The sequence below is a fragment of the Pipra filicauda genome, unplaced genomic scaffold (assembly GCF_003945595.2).
Source record: "Pipra filicauda isolate LSUMZ 115617 unplaced genomic scaffold, ASM394559v2 scaffold86_size2582843_pilon, whole genome shotgun sequence".
NCBI lineage: Eukaryota > Metazoa > Chordata > Aves > Passeriformes > Pipridae > Pipra > Pipra filicauda.
Genome location: NW_024105053.1, coordinates 1052130 through 1070784, shown reverse-complemented (window position 1 = coordinate 1070784; position 18655 = coordinate 1052130). Strand labels below are relative to the sequence as shown.

The 18655-nt window shown below is 41.1% G+C and overlaps 1 protein-coding gene across 1 annotated transcript; it reads left to right on the top strand.

The window, feature by feature from the left end:
* The first annotated feature begins 485 nt into the window (after positions 1-485).
* SLC45A2 (solute carrier family 45 member 2) lies at positions 486-17953 on the top strand. Its single transcript, XM_039390754.1, has 7 exons — positions 486-924; positions 2014-2190; positions 5501-5832; positions 9643-9786; positions 11061-11184; positions 12415-12620; positions 16515-17953. Exons 1-7 carry the CDS (start codon positions 486-488, stop codon positions 16737-16739), a joined length of 1647 nt encoding a protein of 548 aa, XP_039246688.1. The 3' UTR covers positions 16740-17953.
* The last annotated feature ends 702 nt before the right edge of the window (positions 17954-18655 follow it).

Here is an 18655-nt window from a genome sequence, read left to right as displayed (position 1 = left end):
ACTTACTCATCTTCATGAAGTGCACTGAAATCCTTTTCTGGACACATACAAATTTTTTTTCTCCCTGTTCAATCAGCAGCAAATCAGCACTTTGATGTTCATATTTGCTGAATTGAAAGATGAAGGCTCTAGATTCCTGGTATCACTGCTGTCTTAGAGCAGCAAGAGGAATAGCTTTGTGTCAGGCTAATGCTGCGCCTTGACCATGTGATGTATGTTCCCGTTATATGTGTGCTTCATGCGTAAACAGTAATTCCTTAGTTGTGGATAGTTGGGAGCTGTGCAGACGCCAAAGAGCTCAGATCTGCTAATGTTAACACACACTTCCCCGCCCCCTTCCTGGCATAACTTGTGATCGCAGAGCCATGAAAGTATGTGAGTCCCTCCCCCAGCACAGACCGATCCCACCCGGCATATGATCTGGGCCCCATGTCAGCCGGAGCAGGCAGCACCGACCTGCCCCAGCGCCGCATGCAGCCGGAGCAATGACCTTAACGAAAGAGAGCTTCCACAGGGTTCCTCCACCCGCTTCTGAAGTGGCCAAGGCTGATATGGACTGCACCGGAGAGAAGGAGGAGGCTCTGGGGCAGTCAGTGCTGAGGACTGGAGCAGTGGTGCCCGGGAGGCGAGCGGTGGGAAGGCTGGTCATGCACAGCATGGTGATGTTTGGCCGGGAGTTCTGCTATGCCGTGGAGGCCGCCTTTGTCACGCCGGTGCTGCTCAGTGTAGGGCTGCCCAAGAACCTCTACAGCCTGGTGTGGCTCATCAGCCCTATCCTGGGCTTCGTGCTGCAGCCCGTGGTAGGTTCAGCCAGTGATCACTGCACCTGTATCTGGGGCAGGAGGCGACCTTACATTCTGGGTCTAGGCATCATAATGCTGTTAGGCATGGCTTTGTACCTCAATGGGGACGTGATGATCTCAGGTGAGTGAGGGGCATGCACTGACAGACAAAACTCATCTTTAGCCTTTTGAATCACAAGAAGGAGAGGGGTTCCTCTTTTCCTTCTTAGAATGGACTGTTAAAATTGAGTATCATGTGACTCAGCTGCATTGAAGGAGCTGGGGAGCACTGAAATCTTCATATACATTCAATCCTAACGCTGCATGTTATGTACCATATCCATAGTGTTCTGTAATTTGTATGTGTGATTACAGCCTTCTGTTGCCTGACAAGCTTGTACAAGTAAAGATTTGCTTAGCCCCATAGAAGATTTTACGAACTAAGGTCTACCTTATTAGCTTAAATGATAATATTGTTTTTGCGATGTAATACACATCCAAACTGAATATCTATCTGTTCATCCCTATTTTAGGTAGATTAGCATTCAAAAATACATATCTTCAGTTATTGCAGCACTGGAGACTTTGTCATGCTGGTGAACAACAGAAGTCTTTAACTCCTTGGAAACTCTGTTGCACCTGGAATATGCAAAATTAAATAGAAATGACATGCCCAGATACTGTTATATTTCAACTTGGGATGTAACTTCTTAAAGTCTTGATGAAAAGGTGTTGCTGATATATGACTTGGCAGAGGGGGGAGGTGTGTGTTTTTAGGGATTGATTTATTCTCTCTTTCTGGATATCATTGATGTTGAATATACTTGGTTTCGTTTGCCCAGAAAGAGATGTTGCAGTCAACTCTTGATTATCTAAAACAATGGAAGGGTGGGACAAATAGAAAAAACCAAAAAGTACGACAAAGTGCATATGTTGGTCTACCAGAGCACGCCATGGAGGGGTAAAGGAGTAGATTAAGGATAGTGATTCTCTTGGTTGTGGAGCTTGGAGCACCCTGAGCATGTGCTGACTCAAGGCAGTAAGTCAACCTAGCACATCTCAGGGCTACACAGACTCAGTTCTCCTGCTTCTCTGCTCTGATTCTGGTGTCACTGTTCTCTCTTGCATAACCAGTCATTGTTTAGATTTGGAGGTATCAGGAAAGGTAAAATGTGGTTTTGCAGAACATGGCACTGTTGCTGTCAGAATGAGGGTGTTTCTCTTTTTGTAGCTTTCATCGATGAGAATGAAAAGCGGCGGACGTGGGCAATAGTCATTACCATGCTGGGAGTAGTGCTTTTTGATTTTGCAGCTGATTTTATTGATTGCCCCATCAAAGCGTATTTATTTGATGTCTGCTGTCATCAGGATAAAGAGAAGGGTCTGCATTACCACGCCCTCTTTACAGGTACTCAGATCCCTTCTTTTCCTCCCTTCCTTTCGAAGGAGAGGAAGGTGATTGCATGGATTTTATCCTCACTGTGTTTCTACTCTTGAATGAACTGATCATCTGATCCTGCACTTCAGTCACGAGTCTTTTGTTGCTGGGTTTTCACTACTCCAGGGAACAGCAACTTGTGATTACTGCTGCAAGAATTCTGCTGCAGAAGGCTGCTGGCATAAACAATTTTAGCAACATAGCCGTGATTTAGCTGAGAGCAGTTAATTATTTTAAAAAATGAAGTACTGTTTATTCAGATTGGTTTGATTTTTTTTCAGGTTTTTGGTGAAGCAAAAATTAATGACTGTAACTTGTTTCCTTGCTATTGCACATAGAAAGAACATTTTTAACTCGGCATGTGGCAGAAAGCAAGAGCTGCACAAACCAGACTAGTTGATTCCTCTTCTTCAGCAGTGCTCCAGTATGTGCTATGTAAAAATGGAAGTTCTGTGTTAAATTCAGAACTTCACAACCTCCACAAAATAGATCCAAGTGGTTCGGTCCAGGCTCTTGCAACGAAAGTTAACAGTTTCATTTGTCTTTGTACATGTTTGGAATGCTGCTGATTTACAGAAGGACATGGAACTGTTGGAGCAAGTCCAGAGGAGGTCCACAAAGTTAATAACAGGACTGGGGCACCTCCCGTACGAAGACAGGTTGAGAAACTTGGGGCTGTTCAGTCTGGAGAACAGAAGGCTGTGTGGAGACCTCCCAGCAAACTTCCAGTATCTGAAGGGGCCTACAGGGAAGCTGGAGAGGGACTCTTAATCGAGATGGGACAGGGAATAATTGGTACAAATTGAAAGAGGGGAAATTTAGGTTAGATATTAGGAAGAAATTTTTTACTGTGAGGGTGGTGAGACACTGGCGCAGGTTGCCCAGGGAAGCTGTGGATGCCCCAACCCCGGCAGTGTTCAAGGCCAGGTTGGATAAGGCCTTGAGCAACCTGGTCTAGCGGGAGGTGTCCCTGCCCATGGCAGGGGGGTTGGGACTGGGTGAACTTTAAGGTTCATTCCAACCCCTTAACATTCTGTGATTCTATGAAATCATCTGCAGTACATGAGCCCTGTGTTGAGACAATGCACAGGGAAGACACGTAAGGCTGTGTACATGCAAAGTGCATTGGGAGGAGCTGAGTGACTGTTAAAGGACTAGACAAAAAGCAGACTACCTGAGAAGTCATGCAATCTGTGTTAAAGCAGATGTTTGTGTCTGCAGAGCCACACCAAAAGCAGAGCCATGTAGATTCAGTAGCAGTTACTCTGCTCAAGGAGGGAGCTATAGTAGCTATTAACAATGGGCTGATTTTGGACATATGTAATACCTGTGTCCAGGAACACAAATTTTAAGGGAACCTTAAAGCCACATGGAAGTGAAATCAGTATTATCCATTACAAACTGACAGATAAAATTTTAAAGAATCACTTGTTTGAACAGAGAGAGAAATGAGTCTGTATGTATATTCTTGCCTTCAGCAGAAATCTGGTTGCAATTTTTCCTTGGCTCCACATTTGGAGGCTCCAAATTTGGATCTGATTCATTTGTGTACTAAGCTGTGAAAAGGGATGGGGGATAAATAATATCAAATAAAACTAGGGCAGATTGCATGGCTAGATCCAACACCTGTGCCCTCTGTAGCAAGTTCATTTGTATCTTAACCCTTCCTAAATGGGAATTCCCTAGTCCGTTCTTGAAATCTCCTTTGAGAGGGGTTCTACAGCCCTCCCTAAGCAATCTGTTCCAACACTTCACCAGCCTCAGTATTAGACAGTTTTCCCTAAAATCTAATCTTGACATCCATTCTGTACAGTCTATGTTTATCATTCCTTTTTTTATCCCAATTAGACGTAGACAGCAATCTTCCCATCTCTTTTCTAGTTTCTGTCTGAGATATTACTTTGTTTCTCCACTTTGGTTCCTTCCCTTTATACTAAATATCTTTAAGATTTTACTCTCCAGTTGGTCTTCAGTTTAAGGTTTGAACATGAAACTTGATAGCTTTGTAGTTATGAAACTTATGGCCACTGAGACAAGTGGAAGGAAGAATTCACATATCCAACGCGCAACATTCAGGCTGCATTCCAATATCACGATTCTTTTTTTTCAAACAGTATGCAAAGATAACCTCAAATGTCAAAAATTCTCTCTGCAAACATACACTGCAAACATGTAGTGAAATTTTATTCAAAAAAGCTATTAACAACTTAATTGTTTTTCATTAAACAAGCAAGGATACAGTCCCCTGAGAAATGCTATAGGACACAATGAAGAAGGGCCATAACCAGACTCAGGAGGGGGGAAAAAAAGTACAGAAAGCCCAGAATGAAATCAAAATCCCATGTTTTGTAGGTGCTGTTACTTTGTGTTAGAGTTGTTTTGCTGTACACTGTCATCAGGTCTCCTAGGCAGAAGAGTAGAAATGCTTGCAAGTCCTTCAAAAGCCTGTGAGACTGCCACACATCCTGTAGAGCCAGCTGGTTAACAAGGTGTCAGGACTCTACAAAGCTGCTGCCCCTGCCAGAGCACTGTACTGAATGTAACAGCGTGCACTTTCTTGTGCACCTCTGTGTGCAGTCATAGCAAAAAGAAGAAATCAAAAAAAAATAATTTAACTGAACACTGAGTTTATTAATTTCAAGGCAGAAGGTAGCACTCTCGTTTTACCTTTTGGTCTACCTCTTCTGAGAAAATTAGTACATGGAATTAAACATTTGATCCTTTTTGTTTTCTGTTCCAAGTGGTGAGAGACTTGGATTTGTACAACTCCAAACCAATGCTTTTGAGTTTATTTTGTTGTTTAAAAAATTTCACATGGAAGCAGTATTTCTGTTTAGATGAAGCAATACAAAATGCATTTTACAAAGTCAAAACTATAGATAGTGTTGATATAATTTTAAAAATATTTGTTTGTTCTGTGAAATTTAAAAAAAACACAAACCATAAATTTCAGTATAATTCTGTTTTGCTTTACTTGTATTACTCTACTGTTTCAAAGAAAATAGAGCTTCAAAGAGGCAAGAAAAGATGGGGGCCTATGTTGCTGTATGTTCAGGCATTTTCGGGAGAGCTCAGTCTACCAGATCTGAGGAGATTTTTCAAGAGATGTTTTAGTAACTGCTCATGTATGTGATTAGCTTGCTATTCCTACTTCATGTGATTAATATCTGAAGAGTGATTATTCTGTCATTTCTAGAGAGGATCACATGTTGGGGGTATTGGGTACTCTGTTTATTTTATCAATGCCAGTAGATTTTTACTTTTTTCTCCACCATTATAGGTTTGGGAGGAGCCCTGGGTTACCTGACAGGTGCTATGGATTGGAGTCAGACTGTACTAGGATATTCCTCGGCATCAGAATTCCAAGTGATTTTCCTCTTCGCAGCCTTGGTTTTCATAATCTGCCTTACCGTGCATCTGTGCAGTATTCCTGAAGTCCCACTCAGATACAAAAATGAAGAGGCAAAGTTCTTGTTGGAAGTGACTGAACCCCATAAATATAGCTCCACAGAGGACGAAATCAAGAATGGTTACTTAAAATCAACATGCACTGAAATAAAGGCTGCAGCTAAACCAGGGAAATGCACAGTTGTGTCACAGGTAAGTGCAGAGGTGATTTTGTGGGACATATCGTTACATCCTTAGAGACCCTTTAATTAGCTAATGCTGACTATTTGTAATGGAGCCCTTTCACATGCACAGAAAAAGAATCATTCACCAGGATACAGATGGAGAAAGCCTGCTTTCTTTTTTTTTTTATTTAGAAAGAATTGCCAGCAAGAGGGATGAGACGGGCTAGTTCTGAAGCTTTGGTCAGTTGGAAGGGACAAGGGAGAACCAGGTTCAGTTTTTTGCTCTGTGTCAGTTTCTTGATATGCTCCCCACGTGAATTTTGATAAGAGGATCTATTCTGTCCTTTAGTCCTGATATAATTAATATCAAATTTTGAACAAGGACTACAGATCACTGATCTTTGATATAGATCTGTAATTCCCACAGAAGTCCAAACACTTTCATATTTAGTGCATATAAAGTGTGTGTTCCCTGGTCTAGTAAACATTTGGGTTTGCTGCTGGACAACATTTCATTGAGGATTTATTGAGAGTACGAGTGTGTTTAAAATTTCTAGTTCTACAGCAATGCTACCTTGCTACCAGAGTTTTAGTTTTACTTTGAAGTGATGTTGTAGCTGTGTCTTTGGCAGAACTTTAAGGTGGGAGAGAATAGTGAGTACTTTCAAATCCTTGCTGTTATTTTGTTTCTACTGCATTTTTATGAGAGGCTGATTCAATCTCAGGAACTAGGAGAAGGTGATCTAACAGAAAAATACCTGGGGAGCACATTTCTAGAATGGTCTTGGGAATACTTTTTAATATTTTGTTGATGGATTTTAGTGCTAGGAATTCTCATGGCTCTCTCATGGTACCCTTAGTAAGCCATGGATAACAAAAACAGTTGCTTGAATGGATGAAAGAGTTGCTTTTTGTTTTAATTTCACCTTTGATCTCTTGGCATTATGTATATCCATCCCTGATAAAAGTTTGTTAAATCAGGTTAAAAGTACTGAGCATGTGCAGATGGTTATAAATTAGAGACCTATACTCATGTTTGAGCTATAAAGGATTTATTATCTTTTTGTAATTCTTTTTATAATAGCACTTGGTATTTCTAACCTGAAGAAAAACATTATTACACCAGATACAAAACAAAGGTATGTAAGGTGAATGTTGCCTGATGAGAATGCCAGGCAAACACAGAGAGAGGCAGACAGCAAGGTAACAGTTGTCTGGACAATATGACCAGCACACCATGATGCTGTCTGAGCTTCCTCACTGTAGGCCAGCTTGAGCAGCCAGCATCCTGCACCAGCACTGTTCTCTCCGAGCATCCTCCAAATTGTTGGAGATGCTGAGTGTCATGGATTGCTTGGACCATGTGGGCTCTGAAGAAAGGAAAGCAAATGAAGAAGAGAGAGCAATGCAGTGGAAGTATGGGGAGCAGACTGTGGATTGGGGTAGCCTTGGCCTTGGCAAGAACTAATTCCACAGAATCAATAACATCTGAGACCTGAGGGGAAGCTCTGGTGTCTCTGAGCAAGCTTGTGCCATTTCCCTCCTCTCTGATTAGGCTGGGCAGCCTGTTAGAGTCTCACAGAGCTTTGATCTGTCTCATGTTTCTTTGATGTGCCTGAGTGTGTATAAATTCTAGACACTCACTGCCTTAATTGTCTGTCTCTTGTGGCACATGTTTTCTGATTCATTCATTACTGTAATTGCTTCCTTAAAGAAATGGTTTGGCTTCCTGTTTTTCTGACTCTTTTTTTCATTACTGCAGGCATCACGGCCCTCTATCTTCTAAATTAAGGACTGTGCTCTCACATGCTAATAGCTAACATGATCATTAATAAGATTTGACCTGTTGCAGTATGAACAGACATCCAAAGTGATTAGCCTTGTGTTCTTCTGCATGGTGCCAAATTACTCAGGGTCCACTGGCATAATACCCAAGTCATATTGATTCTTCTGTATCCTTATAAATCATCTTGTGGCTTGAGTTGTAGTGAATTTACAGAGAAGATTATTTGGTATTGTGAGTTTTTGCGGGATAAATCATTTAAACAGAGCCAAACTTCAGCACATTATTTAAGTTATCATGTGATTTGTGTGTTGGTGCGTATTGAATGTGCACATTAAAGACTTTAGTTTCCATTTCCAGTCTCTAAAACATCTAAATAGAAAGAAAGCATTTCTATCTAGCTGTCAAATTATTGTTTGTAATCACAGCAGTGTCCTTTGTAGTTCCATGACCTTGCTTTAAACACTTTGATTGGAAAGGCAGTTTTAAAGAACTGTGAGAAAGAATTAACAAACTCAATAAGCCAAGTCAAAAGATAGTAAGTATCCTTGAAATAACAGTAATGAGTCAATGTGGAATTTTTAGGGTTTTTCTTAGAATTATAGAAGAATATAAAGCTTACCCTGTTTAAAAGAGACAGTGATGCCAAGAGAAATTCCAAGGGATTCGGACAATATGTAGTTCAAGGTGAAAGTCAGCAACTTGAATTTTGGCATTCCTATGAGGATTAAAAACCTCCCACTGAAGCAAAGTATTTTCCAACTTTAAATGTGGTGATTATTCATAGAGTAGCTTGCAGCATAACCCAGTTCAAATGAAAGAAGAATTGTAAAAAGTAACTATGACATTGAAAGAAGAAAGGAAAAAATGACATCTGAGAGGAAAGTGAAGACAAAATTTAGTCCAGTAATTTCCAGTAATTAACATAACTTTTACAGTTCTTCCACATTTTGTGACCATACAGCTTCCCTTACCATGTCTCCCCACACTGTTGTCTACAAGAAATACAAAAGAAAATTGAAAGTGTTCCATCGTGCACAGATAAAATAGTATTTTTTAAACTTAAAAGCAAAGAACCATTCAGGAGCTTTATTGTAGGAAGAATTACATGTCAAAATACCTCATCAAGCACACCTATAGTGCTAAAAAAAATATTAAAAGTATATAAGTGATCTGATGAATGTGACTGGAAAAAAACTGAAAATTTTGGTGCACAGGGCTGAGACAAAGAGGAGGGAGATAATGTGAGGCTTTGGAGGTGGTGAGAAATGTGGGTTTTCCACATCAGTGACATTGGTTAACTAGCACCAATAATGTTTTGATTTTGAATTATTTCTCCAATGGTATGAGGTGTTCAGATGCTGGAACTCACATTCTATGGGTGCCAGGATTGGGAGTGGTGCTGCATCTCCTGTGGTGAATCATAGCTTACCCTGCTTCATACAAGGGGGGACAGTACATAGTGGAAGTCTCGTGATATGCCTCAAGAGGTAGAAGTTTCCCCAGAAAAACAATATTTCTAGGGAATTTAGCACATAAAATGTAACAGGAATGAGGGCTCAGAAATGCTTAGAAATCCACAACCGATACCAAAATGTATTGTAAGCGTCTTTTTTTTCTGTGGCAGCTTTAAATTTTCAATGTAAAGCTGATTGTCTCCATAAAGAAATAATTTTTGTTTCTCATTGGCTTTGCTGTTGTTTGTTGGTTTGGGGTTTTGGTTTGTTGTTTATGTTGTTGTTGTTTTGTTGTTGTTTTTTTTTTAACTCCCTGAATCTGTTTTGGCAGAAAATTTTCCTGTGGTACTACACATAAATAATAATCCTACTGATTATAACAGCAAGAAATGTTGCTTCCTTGTTGGTGTACCCCAGCTCTCCTAGAGTTTCTGTGAATTTTATGTATTGAAGGACATTTAGTATACAAGCAACTCTTTCCTAGCAAAAAGTAAAAAACTTTGGAAGCCTAACACTGAAAAGATACTAAGGCCTTCTTCATTTGCTATCAGCTGTTTTATTATCCTTTGAGGCAATAATACAATAATTATTCTTAAATATATGCTTTTAGGATCAAAGGCAGATGACCCTTAAATCACTCTTGAAGACACTTTTAAGCATGCCATCCCACTATCGCTGTCTGTGCGTCAGCCACCTCTTTGGATGGATGGCTTTCCTATCCAACATGCTCTTCTTCACGGATTTCATGGGACAGGTAAAAGTGTAAAATCCTCTCGCTTCTCCTTCCCAATAGCATCTCCTCCTCCATCAAAAAGAAATTAAATGATATTATGATCCTGCAGAAATGAGATTGGTGTCAGATCCATTTGTATCTGGATGGCTCAACAAGGGTTTTGTAAAACAGCAAATTGAGGTCAGGCCCTTGTTCTGAGCCAGTCTGTTGAATTGTCAGGAAAAACCTTTCATCATTTGTAAGGCTGTTTGTGTCTATTTAACTGTTCCAAATGAAGCTCTCAGAGCTTGTCCAAACACGCATTTTCTGCATTGGCTTCAGAGCTTCTCTGAGATGGGCAGGTTTCCTAACTGGAGCAATGCTTCGGTGCAGCTGGCCTTATCCTAGTGCATGGGCACTGTCCACACAAAGCCATTCCCTTGCACTGCAGCCTCCTCGGCCTCAGGCTGTGCAGCTCTTTGCACTACTGAGATACTTGGTAGCAGAAAGCTCTTGTCTTCTTGAGTTTGTCTGTCCCTCCATACCTCCGTAAATCTTTCCCTGAGGCCCTGAGGCCCTTTGGCCAGCAACTATTTGCCTTCATAACACCCAGTGCTCCATTTTCCATGCCATTCTCAGGCAGAAGGACTATATGCCCTTAACAGCTATTCTTGCCTATATGAACCTGTCTACCTCCTTTCTTCCAGAGTACTAATATGCCCCCAGCACAAATCCACTCGCTGCCACTTCCTTTTTTTCTGTGGTTTCCATGCAGTATTCCCATTTCCTTGCCATTTTTGTCTTCACAGGCAAGGCAAGAGGAAGGGTTTTTTTTCCCTGTAGTATATATGAATGACTGAAAGAAAAAAATTTTTCTTGTCTAGATATGGAACTGAGTAAGACAGTTACTGTGTGGAAAAATTAGTGTGTTGAGGTAAGCCTGAAAGAGAAAAAAAAATTATTTGTAGATAAATTAGGGAAAGAAAGGCTAAGACAAGAAGGCAGACATGAAGAGAGAAGGAGAGTGGGGAGTGAGATACCCAAAGGAAAAAAAGCAAATTAATCAATGTAGAATGCACAGTTCAGGAAAAGGCAGAGGGTAATAAATGAGGAGGAGCCTGGGATGTGATAACTGGGGAGAAGTGAGTGTGAAACCTGCAGAATTATAGAGGGGTGGTTAGGACACTGCTTAACAGATTCTCCAGATGCTCCCTACCAGGGATGAGACCCTGTGTTGTGTACTTGTTCCTGTAAGAGGGAAGCATTCTCTACCTGCAGTCATCCTTACCTTCTGTGATCCTTGTGGTCTCTTTCAGATTGTATACCAAGGTAATCCTTATGCACCTCACAACTCCACACTTTACCTTACCTACAAAGCAGGAGTAGAGATGGGATGCTGGGGACTGTGCATCAATGCAATTTCTTCATCAGTCTATTCTTGTAAGTGCCCACAAATGAACTCCAACACTGTGTTTTTGAAGCTATTTGCTGTTTGCCACTGTTTAAAAAACATAAAATGATGCCAAATTAATTGGGGGTTTTTTCCACATTAAAACTTTAAGAAATGTTACATTCTCAGCATTGTTAGAAACTCGTATCTTTACACGACCGGTTCCTGACCTCATGATGAAGGGTCACTTTGGGAGTAAGACATTGTTCTGCATGTGAACTGACCATGAACACTGAAAATTGTCCTGGAGTTAAATGCCAGACTAAATTCTGAGATGATCTTTCACCCATCAATGCTGTAGCTGTAGGCTCTTGAAGGTGCCCTCTCCCCATTTGCATTCCCTATGCACAAATTCTTGCCAGAAGCTTGAGTCTTGCTCTCCGAAACTACGCGTAAACATGCTAGCACAACTCCCCAGATAGATTTCACTGTAATGCTTACCAGGGATTAAAAAAACTATTTGTGATCCGAAAACTCAAGTAAGTAACATTTTAGGGGCTGAACTGAGCATCTAAATGAGTCTTAAGGGAAATCTTTTCACCTTTGGAACACAGCAAAAGAGCCCTGTGGCCCAGACAGGGGACTGGACACCCAGAGACACAGCAGGAGACAGTGACCCCAAACTTTCATGCACTTAGACTGTGAGTGTGTAAGAGCCCAGGGTTTCCTTTGTTCAGGGTCCCTCCTTGAAGGCACCAGTTCAAGCTCTTATCCTGTTGTTGCACCATGATTAAATTATTTTAAGGATCCAGACGTCTGAGACTCTGCCATGGGAAACCTGGGATGGAGCCTGAAAGGAAACCTGGGCTGATTGTGCAAGTGTGGGCTGTGTAGAGAATCAACTGGGGACCTGTCCATTCACTGGAGCTCCCTGCTTTGAAGGGACCTCAGTCCCAGCTCAAGTGGTGCAGAGTGTGACTGCCAGAGTGGCTCCTGGATGGTCAGACAGGGAAGTTTCCTTAATGTTTCTAAGGTCAATGAGGGCAGTTCTTCCAGAATGGTTGTTAACTACTTCTTCTCTGGAGCTGGCTATGCCAGAATATTCCCAGAGAGAGCAAGTATACTTTGTCAAACTTATACCTACAGTAATTTGAGGCAACTTCCAAAATCAGTAAGATTATCTCCTTCATTTTACAAAATAAAACCCCTTAATGAACTCTCTGATGGAATGTGGCCTGTTTTGTTTTAGTCTTATCAGCGTTTTCACTTCCTTTTCACAGATGTGCAGAAAGTTCTTCTGCCATACATAGGATTAAAAGGACTTTATTTCATCGGATACCTCCTTTTTGGACTGGGTACTGGATTAATTGGCTTGTTTCCCAATGTCTATTCCACTCTGGCTCTGTGTTCACTCTTTGGAGTCATGTCCAGCACACTGTACACAGTGCCATTCCACCTCATTGCAGAGTACCACAGGGAAGAAGAGGTGAGTGCAATGTCTAAGGAAGCGTAACTTTAGGTCTGTCTGTGTCTGTTCAGTCTATTTTGGGGGTAAACTGGGTAGAAATAATGATAAACAGTTTTTAATTTTAATTTCAAAACTATTAATGATGACATATTATGAATTCTGACAGAGAGAGTTAATGTCCCAGCTCCAAACTCTCCAAACAGTCCTACAATGAGACATATAATTATTTGTCTCTGATGAACTAAAACCAAGCAAATCACAGTATGTGTTCAGGCAGTAAGCAGATGACAGAGTTCCACTTGTGTTGCCTTCATGTGCTACCTTCCTTATATTGTTCCTTGCAGCTGCATTAGCAGAGGATTTGACTTACCAGTGTCTGAGGTTAATAGAAATCCTATAAAGACTGGCAGTTTTAGTTAACTGCAGAGTGTTGCGGAAGCTCTTAGCTAATAAACACATGAAATTCAAGGAGAAACATCTTTACATGGTTCAGTATTTAATTGTATACCACGTTCTCATTATCTTTCTAAATGTCTGTGGTTGGGTTTTTGTCCTCCACAGCATAAAATACTGTTTCCAAGGAAAATTTGGAAGAGCTTGCACATCTTGTACGTTGATATTGAGCACAGCAGGATCTTCATGTATTGTAATGTGTGGAATTCTTTCATGGTAAAGTTCTCTCAAGTCTTCAAGTTAGTAGACAGCTGGGAACAAAGAAGGATTAAGGAGAGTTGGGAGGACTTAGGAAAAGTTCTCAGTATATCTTGGGACATTGGAAAAAATTAATAAAGGAAAATTTGAACCATTGAAAAACCACACAGAAACACAGTTGAGACCAAGATAGGGCTAGATCAAGTGCTGGGGAACTTGTCCTACTGTTTGGCACACCCTCTGAATGATGAACACAATAAAACTCTTTAATTATTCTATTCTATTGAATCCTAGGAGGATGATGTCTTAATGGGGTTAAATACTTCACATATCTAATTCCTAATTTTTCAGTTTGTTTCTTTGGTCCTTCCAACAGAGAATGATCATGATGTAGAGTTTATAAAGATATAAAAAAGGACAGGGAATGAACCCAGTTTAGGGCGAGATCACAATTCTAACCTCAGGCCAGCTACCTCAGAGAGAGGGAATAAAGGCAAAATTTTAGTCTAGCTCTGATTCAGAGCAGTTCCAAGACAGAAGTGAAATAAAACATACTGATGTGTACATGAACTTATATTTAATCGGCCAATATATTCGGATGTTGCTTGTAAGGCAACCAATTGTTTCTTGTTTGGTGTATGGTACTTGCTATGATAGATGTTAAATGATGTATAATTCTATGTTAGATTTGATACTAATGGATTGAGGTTTAGCTCAAATCTTCTATAATGTACAAGATGGTTAGGAAAAAATAAAGAGGAAACATCAAGCACAAAATTGCATATATTTACACATTCATGTGTTTGTGGTCAGAACCACTGGCACATAGGAACCTTGGGAACAGTCTAGCAAAACAGATATAATTTATAAAAAAAAAAGTGTCTGAAATTGGGATTGTATCATTCCAGAACAAAGAGCAGATATCTTCCCTCACTATGCATTCTTCCAAAATCATATGCTGGGTTTAACAATGTTGCTATTTCAACTCCTGTTCTGTGCTGCTGTTCCCTAGGATCCAAATTCAGTTTTTTCTACTGGATTAGGAAGAGACTGTTTGTTTCCAGTACTTGTGAGCCTTGAGTGGGAATAGCTCAAAGGCAAGATAATAGGTTTTGCAAAAACCAAAAAGCATCTTAATGACCATGAGCATTTGTCTACCAGAAGACAGCAGTGCAGCTAGCCTTATAGTGTGGAAACCTCTTGTTGTTACAATACAACCTCCTCTGTGCAACAGCTTATGCAAGAAGAAAAATAAATAAGAAAATACCACATAATTTCAAAAACCCCCAGAATAATTCCTTCCTGGAGGGAATTGCAGAACAGCTGGAAGGGAAGGGACCACCAGAGATCATTTAGTCCAACCTGCTCAAGGAGGGCCACCTGGAGCAGGCTGCCCCGGGTTTGGTTTGAATAATTCCAAGGATGGAGACTCCACAACCCCTCTGGTCAACCTGTTCCAGTGATTCACCAGCCTCACAGGGTGCTAACGTGCAAGATACTTATATAGAATAAATGAAGGCTTTTGCTCTGCTATGTGCATCATAGCAGACACACAGGTAATTAGTAGGTAACAATGGTCCTCAGTAGTGTACAAGAATCCTAGTCTGGATGTTTGTTTTCAGGTTGCTTTTTTCCCCAGCAAGAAAAGCATTACATTTAGATTTTGGTACTGAATTCCTTTACGCACTTTAAACCATAACTTCAGAGCACATTGCTTCTGTATGTGTGTGGGGATTTTTCTGCAATTCTATAAAGTCTTTGACAACATCCTTCTCTGTAGATTGGTAAGGGATGGATTTGATGAGTGGACTGTTAGATAGATAAGAAAGTAGTTGGACAGTCACATCCAGAGGGTTGTGGTCAATGGCTCAGAGTCCCAATGGATGTCAGTGAGAAGTGATGTCCATCAGGGGTCCTTTCTGGGACCAGTGTTATTTAATATCTTCATTGGTTACATAGACAAAGGTCTCAAGTGCCTCCTCAGCAAATTTGTAGATGACACCAAGTTGAGTGCTGCTGTTGACACACCTGAAGGACAGGATGCCATCCAGAGGGGCCTGGACAAGCTCGAGATGTGGGCATATGGGAATCACACATGGTTTAACAAGACCAAGTGCAAAGTGCTGCACCTGGGTTGGGGCAATCTCCAGTACCAACACAGGCTGGGGGATGAACAGATCAAGAGCAGCCCTGCAGAGAAGGACTTGGGGTGCTGGTGGGTGAGAAACTGGACATGGCCCGGCCATGTGCACTCACAGCCCAGAAACCAATCCTGTCCTGGGCTGCATCCAAAGCAGGGTGTGCAGCAGGTGAGGGAGGGAATTCTGCCCCTCAGCTTCTCTCTGGTGAGACCCACCTGGAGCACTGCATCCAGCTCTGTGTGGATGGGTGCACAACAGGATGGACATCAACCTGTTGGACTGAGTTCAGAGGAAGCCACCAAACTGATTAGGAGGGAGGAGTATCTCTTCTATGAGGACAGGCTGAGAGATTTGGGATTGTTCAGCCTGGAGAAGAGAAGGCTTCGATGTGACCTAATTGTGGCCTTTCAGTACCTGAAGGGGGCCTGCAAGAGAGATGGAGAGGGACCTTTTACAAGGGCATGTAGTGACAGGATGAGGAGCAATGGCTTCAAACTGAAAGTAGGTTTAAATTAGATATTAGGAAAAAATCATTTACTGTTAGCACTGGAATAAGTTTCCAAGAGAAGCTGTGGATGCCCCTTCCCTGGAGGTGTTGAAAGCCAGGTTGGATGGGGCTCTGAGCAATGTCCCTGCCCATGGCAGCAAGGTTGGAGCTAGATGTTCTTTAAGGTGCCTTCCAACCCAAACCATCCTGTGATTCTATGATGATTCTTTGATAGTATGATATCCCTTTGAGGCTCTCCTTCAGCCATGAGTTACAACTAAATTATCCATGACAGTCCTGTACTGTTAAATGTAAGTTTGACAGAGCTCACATTGACCTGAATTTGAAAGAAATGTCTAATTTTTTTTGGTCAAGTTTCAATTGCTTCCTTGAGAGAAGGGATAGAGGGAAAAACTGCAGATGAGAAAAACCGGACAATTCAGTGGAACCTTGGGCAACTCATTGTTACTTGTGAAATCTCTGTGTTCCATAACCTCTGTGATACAATAAGGGAAGCAGGGAGCTATCAGCATGCCCTGCTGTACCTCGGGGTTGTACCAATGCACTGGCCAAGAGCTGCATGTTGTCAAAACCGTCCCGTCTCACTGGGGGTTTTTTCGTGCTTCTTTGCAGAGCCTGAAGCTGCAGGATGGGGAACAAACAGGAGAGCACGGACGAGGGAAGGGCATTGACTGTGCTGCTCTCACTTGCATGGTCCAGCTTGCCCAGATCATCCTTGGTGTGGGCCTGGGGCTCTTGGTTAGTGTTGCTGGCAGCGCCGTCACTGTGATTTCGGCGTCCATGGTGGCTCTGGTCGGCTGCTGCTTTGTTGCTTTCTGTGTTCGTTATGTGGAGTAGGACTGTGAGAAGTGACTGGAAGAAATCTCCCCAGGGGAGTGTTTTCTTTCTGGGTCCGGAGCACTGGTGCTGTTGCTGTGCTGATACTGCTGGCACATCCTCCTCTCTTACCTCCTTGGATCAGTTGCAATTCCAGAGCTTTATGAAACAGAGATTTGATAAAACTGGTTGCCTAACGCCTCAGATGCATACACACACCCAGTGTATTCACATGCTGTGACATGTGACAGCATGTCTGCCAGTGGTATTTTGATGCCCTACATGAGGAGTCATTACGAAACTGCTCATTACCAATTTGTGGAAGTTAATAGATGAAGTATGTGATAAATTGAAGTAATGTAAAAGGACAGAGTTGGGAAGAAAGTTATTATTTATCTTGTTTTTCAGGTGTTTTAAGTTTGGGGCTGTTCCCTCCTGTAGTCAAAACCTGCAAGAGGATCAAGCAGGTGTCGAAGGGCAAGCAGGGTGCATCTGTGTTATGATTAGTACTGCTAAAGGGGATCAGTTAATTATCAGCCATGGTTAAAAGCAGGTTTGGGTGTGAAAAATGTTTGGAATATCAAAAAGATTGAAGCCAATTGTTTAAAAACATAATTGTAAAGTAATTATTAAGTACTGGATCCTGCTGCTTCTGTATAAATGACATGGAACTACTAGTTAGGCTTATCAGGAAAGTCTGCCTAAGTCTGTTCTGCAAGTCCATGTGTAGGCACCTAAAAAATCTGTCTATGGGGAACAGCTGCCATTTCTTCCTTTTTTAAAAACTGGCCTCTCAATTTTGATACTGTAATTGAAAAAATAAACTTTTTAAAAACTGGTCTCTCAATTTTGAAAAATTGAGAAATTGAAAAAATAAATAATTGAAAAAATAAACTTGGCCAAAGTAAGAATTTGATGAATGGTTGAAAGCCACTTAAATCTTGACATTGGATATGAGAAGTATTTACCTTAAAGTAGCATCTCTATTTTCTCTATTTTCTTCATGCATCTAGCTTTGAGTGAAATGGCATTTGCTCTTTACAGAATATTGTAAATAAATTCAGTTCTGCAAAGCACTATCAGGAATTACTGTACAGTAAATATGTAAGCCCAGTTGTTTGTATTTAATTGCTTATGAAGCTTCATTCTTATTTTTATAATATTGCCAGAGTTTTGGAAATCCTGTATTTGTGAAAGTTATATACTGTATTTATGCTGTGCTTCCTCTGTCCTGAAAACGGTCATATCAACTCACTGTGTTATATGTTAAGCCACATGAAGAGATCTGCTAATGCAATATTGTTAATGAACACTGAGAGACTACTGCCAAATATGGTGTTCATCATTGGTTGTGGTTTTTTCTTTTTTTTTTTTTTTTAATGTTGCACATGTATAATCAACACTGTTCAGTCAAATGCAGTGTTGACCTGATCAAGTCTTAGAAGCTCTGCAAGATATGGACTTATAACACCACAAATAAATGGTTAGATTTGAGCATCAAGTGCTTCCAGAGATGCATCAAGTTCATCATTTTTCTGTGTTTTCAAGAGTAGAGTGAGTCATTTATTCTCAGGAAAACCAGTCTTCCCCTAGTTAAATTCTTATTAATTATAACAAGCCTATGGAAGCCTCAGCTACATTTTCTTGTTGATCACTGAAAGTGTCCCCTACAGTGTCCCCACTGTAGGCCCAAAAAGAGGGTCAGTGCATGGCAAATCTCACTACCGAATCTTCATCCTGCCTTATGAAGAAACTACGTTTTACAGTTTCTTTTGTTTTGTGGCTCTTCATGTCACACCCATGGAAGAGAAAAGACTGAGGAAGACTGAGTCCCTGAACTGTGCTTGAAACACTTTGTGGGTGCTGAGATGGCTGGAGCACAAGCGTCTCAATGAGGACAATGAGGAGAAAGCCAGAAAATGAAGGATCGTTGTCTT